The sequence below is a fragment of the Hibiscus syriacus genome, unplaced genomic scaffold (assembly GCF_006381635.1).
Source record: "Hibiscus syriacus cultivar Baekdansim isolate YM2019G1 unplaced genomic scaffold, ASM638163v2 tig00000778_pilon, whole genome shotgun sequence".
NCBI classification, from domain to species: Eukaryota; Viridiplantae; Streptophyta; class Magnoliopsida; order Malvales; family Malvaceae; genus Hibiscus; species Hibiscus syriacus.
Window position 1 is genome coordinate 675,646 of NW_024061825.1, and position 9,313 is coordinate 684,958.

Genomic DNA, 9,313 nt, shown 5'->3' on the forward strand with positions numbered 1-9,313 from the left:
TCAATTAAACTCGTTTACATTGTAAAAATGTGTTCAACTCTCATGATTGATATAGGGCTCGATTATTTGAGATCGAATCGGAGTATAATTTTAAGTTTTTAATATAAATTAAGAATAAAAGATTTGAATAAACTCACAAACTACTCGAATCAAATATTAACATATATCAATTCAACACAATGGCTCGAACTCAACCCGACAATGATCGGATCAAATTCAAATTTCTTTCGAGACAAACTCGAATAGCTTGTGAGCACAAGTGTCTCGTTCACCCTTAATTACTTACAAATATGTACAGCATGCACCATCATTCATCGTTACCAAGGTTCTGAATCTCTATTGTCATCACCAGAATTCCTATTGGAAGCAAAGGGGAAATCAGCAGTCCAAAACTCTGCATTTGCTCCATTAGCATACAACATACTGCTCCCGCTATCATCGTCGTGAAAATCGTAATCAAGGTCCGAATCTTCAGAATTGAACAGATTCTCAAATCCATCATCGTAATCACTGTCGTCATAATCGGCATCTTCAACTTCAACGTTGTCGTTGCTATCATGGTCACCATCGATTGCACCGTAAATTCTAGCTTTCCTTTTCTCACGTCGAATCTGTTTACCTTCGGCGACTAATGCCATCAGTTGATCTCTTATCACTAAACTTTCATCTTTCTCCAAAAGAACTCCCTTGTCATTGAACCCTTCGACTAAGAAAACCGAATCCCTCATGCCTTTCAAACTCACGTAGAACAACTCCGGGTGTCGAACAATCATTGCCCTCAACTTGTTCGGTAGCCCAAACTCTTTCCTGAAATGTGTCAAGTGGTCTATTAATGTCCTCTTCTCAACCATCATCCCCAACACCTCTCTCACTACTCCACAAGCTCTTTTCTCAGCCTCAATGAATGACATTGCAAAGTCTTCCAGAGACGAATTATAAGGACAAACATCGGGCACTTCATCGAACTTCATCAAAAACTCCCGGTGTCGTCGCTTTAAATTCAGCCCTTTCCGGAGTTTCAATTGTTTAAACTTCAAAGGCCTATCGACAATCAACCCATGGTCCATCGGAGGAGATTTCATTGGAACAGCTAACTCAGGGTCCCAATCCACAAGCTCAAGTCCCCTGCCATACGAGGTATCTACAACCTTAAACTTATCCGGATGATCATTACAAAGACGGGACCGAAAATTCGGAGATAACCCGAGATGTGGAGCAAGGTGAACAAGCTTAGACAAAAGAAGCCGACGGTGAGAAGAAAGCATGAGAAGTTTCTGTAACTTGTTTGCCAAGAAACCTGACATAGCAGACTTAAGACTCAATTCTCGCATAGCGATGGATTTAGCAGCGGGAGTTAAACGAACGCAAAGCTGATATCCCGATTTCGTAGCGTTTAACGGAGTCTCCGGCATGGGGATCGTAAAGAGCTCAAAAATCGTCGGGTACCGATAGATCATCGAGAGAATGGAACGAGGCTTGTCCACACAAAGGTAAGCACGGCATTTAGCGAGAATGTGGATCGGAATGAAATGTTTCGGCTTGGAAAGCAGCAAAGTTTTCAGCTTTTGAACGAAACGGATTTTGTTCTGCTTCACTACGTGTTTGTCTAGTGGAGCACTTCGAACAATTTTGATAGAAGAACACGAAACCGAAAGAGACGAACTCCGGGGTTTACCATAAACGTTTTGAAAGCTCGTTTTGTTTTTCCCAAGGGTAATGAAAGATGGGTTTGGTGATTGAAGGAAGCTGGAGCTGAGGACATTGCCGCCTTGGCAAGAGACAGAGAGCAACATGGTCGCTCTATAGACCTTTTTCAAGTGGAGGTTATGGTAGTAACAACAAGCGAAACTCTTTGAGGCATAAAATCAAACACGTAGAGAGCACTGTTTTTAGCTCAGAGATAACAACTTTCACATGAACATTCCATCAAAGGGTGTGGTGAAAGAATGCTTGGGGCAAGAAAACTGGAAGCAAATTAGAACAAAATGCCGTGAAAATGGTTGTGTTCTGAGGAAAGTGAAGAATTTTCGTGAAGCAGGTTAAGCCAAGTGAGAATCATAAAGTGAAAAAAAAAAATTGGCAAAATGTAGGCAAACCGGGAGAATAGAACCACCTGGCTTGGTCCCTTATTACATTAGGCTTTGGGCTAATGGGCTAAGATGATTTAACCAATCGAACCCATTAAATTTTATTATTTTAGGTCGGATGTGAATTTTTAAACTCAGGTCAAATTCGAATTAGGATATGCTTCTCGAGTTCGGTCGGGTCGATAAAAATCTAACTCAATCCGGGTGAAGACAAAAATATTTTTTTAAAGTGTATAAATAAAATTTTAAGGTGATCGTAATTAATAAAATAATTAATTAATTTAAGAATATCTGAATTTCAAGGTGAACAAATAAATATTTACGGGTGTAAATGAATCGAATTTAAATCAATTAGATTGTATGCGTGTTCGTTTATTTATTTTTTAAGGTATTCATATTTGGTTCGTATTCGTTTATTTAATATTTACGAACGTATTTATTTAATATTCATGAACATATTCGTTTATCGTCCACGAATATGTTGTTTTAGAATAAAAGAGAAAAGATAGGGACGGGTAAACGGTTTTTTGTGTGTTATAGGGAAAATGGTAAAACTACAAAATTAGTACTTAAACTTCTTAAGTTTCATAGTTTAAACTCAAATTTTCATGATATATTCAATTTAGTATATGCCTTTCACTAATATTCAAAATATATATAAAAATTAGCTTATAAACGAGTTTGTTCGTGAACATAAATGAACTGAACACACCTCTGTTCGTGTTCGTTCGTTTTTCAAATGAAAATAAAAAATTTGTTCATACTCGTTTATTCAGATTAATAAATGAATATTATACGAACGATTCACGATCAATTCACCGAACAATCTGTTCATTTATACCCCTATAAATATTTACTGATTATGAATAGAATAAACTCGATTTTGAGAACCGTGCGATAATAAATCATTACAATATTCCATTCGTACTAATTGAATAATGAGCCGATGGTTATAGAAAAAAATATTTGCCAACATCTTGTACAAATTTGGTACAATTTCAAGCCCAGCATCCCGCAAAACCAAACTTTGTATACGAAGCTTCTTTTTTCCTTTTTCAAATCCCAGCAAGATAACTAACCTGCTTTGCTTAGAGGCAGGTTCCTAGGAGGTAAAGAAAAGGAAAGAAAAAATGTCATATGCTGTTGTAGGAAATTTCTCGGCTTCCAAACAAATTGGTTACCAGGGAAAAAATGAAAAAGAAGAGATGCAGATGAGAAGAGCAAGAAGTTTGGTGATGATGACGTTTAAGCCAACAACAATGGTGATGAGGATGATGGCACGATGAAATATGAGAAGGAATTGGATCGTGGTCCTCAATTTTCACTCAAGGAACAATTCGAAAACGACAAGGTAAATGTCAGAACGGTCCTTAAGCTTTTTTAGGGCTATGACAGGGAGCGATCAAACTTAATTTTGTAAAACATTGATTTTTTTTAAAATAAATGTACATGTAACTAAATTTAGAGTCGCCATCGACCTTTTGATTAGGTAGGTCGAATACCTAAAAAATATCATTTAAAATAATTTTAAGAATACTGATTTTAAAAGATAAAAAGTGATATACATTTAACCAGAAACTCATTTTGAAAAGGGTTTGGGAGTCGATTACGCTTGGAGAAGGATTAGCACCCCACAGCACCAAAAATCGGTACCTAAGCGATTATACATCATCTAGATATTGGAAATTATAAAATCGAATGGTATTTAAATTATGATCCTCTCCTTTAAATATTTTGTGAAATGATATTCTTTTATACGCACAATCCTCAGAAACACACTCCTTGCCAGTTAAGGCATGTTTCCATTGATTCCCCAAATAAAAGACCATTGCCTTGATCTTTGTAATAAATTAGATATATATTTGATATGTTCGGAAAATGATCGAGTAACAAAAGGATGTCATTTCGTACAATTATTGGGAAACACACTCCTTGTGAGTTAAGGCGTGTTTCTATGACTCCTCTCACGAAATGACATTGTCATCTATTTAATACTTACTCGAATAAGAACATACCATTTCGTACGAACAATTTCGATGAGACACACTCCTTACTAGTTAAGGAGCATCTCCATAAATTATTCGCACAAAATAATATTTTTTAATATTTTTTAAAATAATATTTTTTTAAAAAATACTAATATATGTATATTAATCTAACCCAAGCATATTTAATGATAACAATTATATAATCTGCATATAATATTTGAGCCAAAACAAAATATAAAAAAACTCACATAGCATACATATATAATACTTGATTAAATTCTTAATATAAGCATATATAAAACATGCTACTTACATATATGACACAAATTAATACGGACTATGGCATAAATACATGGGAAATCAGAATACAAAGTGCACAAACTAAAACACATAACAAATAAGTGACCAAAATAAAAAAAATGTGACAACTTTAAAGATCAAACAACAAAACCAGCAAGGACTAGGGCAACCATTGCAAAAATTATAAAAACTAGGCAATGAAATCGTAAATAAACCATCATCAACATTTAGGACTAAAATGAAAATTATTAAAATTTAAGGATTGAGTCAAGCATTTGGCCAAAGAATATATAAATGTGAGCAGTGACTAAAACAAAAACGGAGTGAAACTTAAAACGCAAATTAAAATAGATGAAAATTAATTTTAGTGACCAAATCGCAACTTTACAAAGCTAGAATGACCCAGAAAGGGGTTTATCCATGCGCTGAAACACGCAATCTTCCCTCCCAAAACGACATCGCGCAACATGGGGTATATAACCCCGAAACCATGGCAAAAAATGGCCTAACTCTTTATTTTCCCATTTTTACTCTTTCCCCAAAAAGGGAAAATTCTTTTTTCCTCTGTTCTCTCTCTTCCCCACTCTTCGCACACGACGATCGAAGCTTGAGAAAACCTCCCCAAAACCATCCTCTCTCTTACCTAAACCCATATACGAACCCCTTTAACCCTAAAACCCATTAAACACACTAGATTTAGGTATTTACCTTTGAGATCTGAGACTTTTCGACGACGTTTAAAAGCTCTGGTGCACAACCAAGGTTCGTGCTTCTCTCCGATCTCTTCTCCCTTCTTTTTCTTTTCGAAAAATGCTCTCGATTTCTTTGCCTGCTCTCTCTCTCCTTTTTTGTTTTTGAAAAAAGTCCCCTTTCCCCGATTTTTGCTTAGAATATAAGAAGGTCTTCTTTTTTGTTTAGTTTTTTTTGTTGCATGCTTCTGGTAAGGGTTTGACCCTTCATTCTTTTTGTTGTTTAGCTATTTTCATGCTAGGGGTGTTGATCGAGGATGATAGTTCAGCGGAATACCCTATCCCAAACGGTGGTGACGTGGGTTAAACAGGGGGTAAAATGGTTTACCCGAGGCCTTTTCATCAGTTTTAAGGCGATCGGCGAGCATCTTGGTGGTGATGGAAGTCCTCGGGACGCGACAATGAGTTACATGTAGCTCTCGATCGGGTGGTGTGACTAAAGCGCAAGGAGCACCGAGTGCGTGGATTAATCCTTGCTTGGATTAATCCGGGCCATTGGATCAAATCTAATCCTACGGCTGAGATCCTTAACGGAGGATAGAAAGGGAGAACCCTAGGGTTTCTCAAACCCTAGATTTTTGGGCTGCTGTTGGTTCGGGCTTGCTTTAGCTGGGCCACTTCGGGTTTGGGTAAATAACATGTTAAATATTTATTTTAAATTCTAGGTTATATATATATATATTGTATAATAATAATAATAATATATTACTATATAATATGCAAACCACACACATAATTTAAATAATTAACCCAATATTCAAATTAATTAATAATATATATATAAACACAAGCGAAAATTGAATGAAACTCTCGGACAAAATAATCATCTACAAATCTATTGAATGTTTATATGGTACGAATTAATATGAAATTTAAACCAGACGAATTCTAAGTCGATCTTATAAGAATAATTTTTTAATAATATTAAAAGGTAGGCTTTCAGGTGACTATGAAGCTGACCTGTTTGACCAGCTCCTATCACCAAAAAGGAAATGTCTTTTCTCTACCTTTTGGTCGACTCAGACACTTGTTTTTGTCAGCACACGTTAAGTCCATGATTACTGCCTTTTAACCTTCGATTCATAGTAAAAATTTAAGGGTAAATTACAAAAATAATCCCTAACTACATGGTGGTGCTTTACTGAATTATCTGACAATTAAAAGTTGTAAAAAAAGTATCTAACTATATGATATTATTTGGTTGAGTTTCTTGACTTTTAAAAGTTATAAAATGGTCACCTGATTATTTATATGTTTTAAATTCATCCGTTTTTGTTAAAAAATTGACGACCGTCTAAATTGGACGTTAATATTCTATCTAGATGTGATAAAATCATTTTTTGGTGATAAGAGAGCTAGTAGCCTAGCTTAACATTCAATGGTAACTTGTGTTACAGTCCTCTTGGAGGGTTTCTATGATAGCAATGGAGTGGTTTACAAAAACTTTCCCATTTCTCTTATCTTTGCCATTTTGTCCGCCGCTTTGTTGGCCTCTATGTGCGCGCTGAAATGTAACTGTCCACTCCCTGCTCAGGAGGTCGAAAATGTTGTCTAGTCTTGTGTTTGGGGGGTATAGATATTTCCCCTGTTGAATTCTTTTAAAAACTTCCATGTTGTCCACTTCTGCAATCACCTTCCTGCTACCCAAGTTTCGAACATGTATGAGACCCTCATGAATACCCCCATAGCTTTTCTTCCACCTTCAAGCATATGTCTATCGATCTTGATAAACTTAATAGCAAACCTCCCTCATTGTTTCGAATAACCCCCACAAGATGCATAGCCCTCATTTTCCTTACGCGCACCATCCGAGTTTAGTTTACACCACCCTTGGGGTGGGGGAGTCCATATCTTACCCTCGCTATCTATATTAATCCCATTCTCGTGCTCGACGATGCATATTGAAGTGCCCATATACTTTCCTTCAAGATTGCCCATATACTTTCAAGTATTGGCTCGTGACATAATGTAAACGGATACTTTAATCCACAAAATATAATTCAAATAATTTTGGGATTTTATCGTATCTTATTTAGTAGGTTAAGTTCAGTTCAGATAACCGTCAATTTTTTAACGAGAAATGACGAGTTTGAAACATATGAATAGTCAGATGATTATTTTGTAATCTTTAATAGTTGAGGGGACTCAATAAAATAACAATATATAATTTAAAAACTATTTTATAACTTTTCATAGTTAAGGGGCTCAACAAAGTAATATCTTATAGTGTATAATTATTTGAGTACTTAACCTAAACTTTAAACTTCTAATGAATAGTTGGTAGGTTATTTTTTTTCTTTTTCACAAATTCCTATGTAGTTTCGGCTACCTTTTCTTCTTCCCCTTGCCTTGTCATGAACATATGTTACGTTTCATCTCGAACCCAATGCGTTTAAAGCACTTGTCAACCGTGCTTTTCAGACTAGTCCCCTCGGTTTCATCTCCTCTAAAATCTAGTCCACAATCCAAAGAATCACCATCGCCTTCAACCCTCAAAAGAGAAAAAAAATCCATTTTCATCACCATTAACAACTCTAATACTTCTACCCTAAATCAGACCAATGAACCAGACCAAAAATCCATGAAAAACAAGCGTTATCTTCCTCTTTTGCTGCTCAACTGTGCCTTCTCTTCGTTGGTTCTTTGTCTTCGAGCTTGCTGTCTAAGTATTATTTCAACGACAGGGGCTCTAGCCAATGGGTTTCGACTTGGATTCAACCTGCTGGGTTTCCATTACTTGTGATCCCCATTTTTCTTCCTTACTATGTTTTCAAATCCACTGAACGTAGACCCTTCACTCGTTTCACTCCTTAAGGATCTTAGGCTTCATGTTGTCGACTTCGTCGACTTCGTCGTATCATCTCAGTTGGTGTTCAATCTGATCCTATCTGTACTCATCGTGAAGCAGAAGATCACTTTCATGAACCTGAACGGTGTCATCTTGTTAACGTTATCGTCTGTGTTATTAGCCTTGGAATCGAGCAACGATAACCCCATGGTCTAACCCGAGTCAAGTACTTCATCGGGTACTTCACGACTATCGGTGCGGGCTTGCTTTTCGCGGTGTATCTTCCTATCATGGAGATGGTGTAAAAGAAGGTGTATTGTTATGCGATGGTGGTGGAAATGCAGCTGGTGATGGAGGTCGCCGTGACGGTGTTGGCGAGCGTCGGGATGGCGTTCGACGGTGGGTTTGCTCGTTGCTGAGATGAACAGGGAGACGGTGCTGGTGTTCGATAAAGGGGAGGGGGTTTATTGGGTGACGGTGGTTTCAAATATCGTTAGTTGGCAGCTTTGTTTCATGGGGACGGCGGGTATGGTGTTCTTGACGTGTTCGTTGACCGGAGCGATCTGCATGACGGCGTTGCTGATGATGAACGTGGTGGGTGGCGTGGTGGTTTATAGGTAGGGATGGGCATGGGACCCGAATCCGAAGGGTTCGACCCGACCTGACCGGGTCAGATTTTTTATAAAAAGTTTTGGATTCGGGTCTAGTTTTTTTAAGTGTGATATTCGGGTCGGGGTCGGGGTCGGATTTAGGGTGAAAAATACCCGATCCGACCCGAAAAAATATATAATTTTATCTTATATATTTAGGAATAATTACAATAATACCCCTCTATATATAATTTTTTTCAATTAAGTCATTGTTTTTTTAATAAAAAATATTTTTTTATTATTTCGGGTCGGGTCGGATCGAGTTTCTAAGTTATATCGAGTTGGGTTCAGGTCGAGTGAAACATTGTTTTGGTCAGGTCTCGGGTGGAGGCTCCCTTGTTCTCGGGTTGGGTCGTGTGGACCAAAAACCCGACCCAACTCGACGCATGCCCATCCCTATTTATAGGGATGATTTCGATTGGATTAAGGCTGTTTCCACCGTGATGTATGGGCAGGGCCGGCCCCAATACCTATGCCTCCTGGGCCTTAGCCCAAGGTAGCATGTATTGAGGGGGCAGTAGCAGAACGTAAAATCCCATCTGCAGTCATTGAATTTCATTCATCAAATTAAATGTGCAAACCGTTTTACTTCTAAACAGTAACGGAAAAGGCTATAAAACGGACCTTGTCTGTTTCGTTTCAATTTGGTTTAAAGTCCAAAATACTAAACCTACTACTTTCAATAGCCCTCTGGCCTCTTAGCTCTTGTTATTGCAACTTGGGCACTTGTACTGCTTGATATCAATATCAT

At 37.4% G+C, this 9,313-nt stretch overlaps 1 protein-coding gene and 1 pseudogene across 1 annotated transcript; one reads left to right on the plus strand and one right to left on the minus strand.

The window, feature by feature from the left end:
• Positions 1–247: 247 nt before the first annotated feature.
• On the minus strand, positions 248–2,074 carry LOC120114101 (protein WHAT'S THIS FACTOR 1 homolog, chloroplastic-like). Its single transcript, XM_039135107.1, has one exon. It carries the CDS (start codon positions 1,791–1,793, stop codon positions 318–320), a length of 1,476 nt encoding a protein of 491 aa, XP_038991038.1. The 5' UTR covers positions 1,794–2,074; the 3' UTR covers positions 248–317.
• Positions 2,075–7,510: 5,436 nt separating this feature from the next.
• On the plus strand, positions 7,511–9,062 carry LOC120218626 (annotated as a pseudogene).
• The last annotated feature ends 251 nt before the right edge of the window (positions 9,063–9,313 follow it).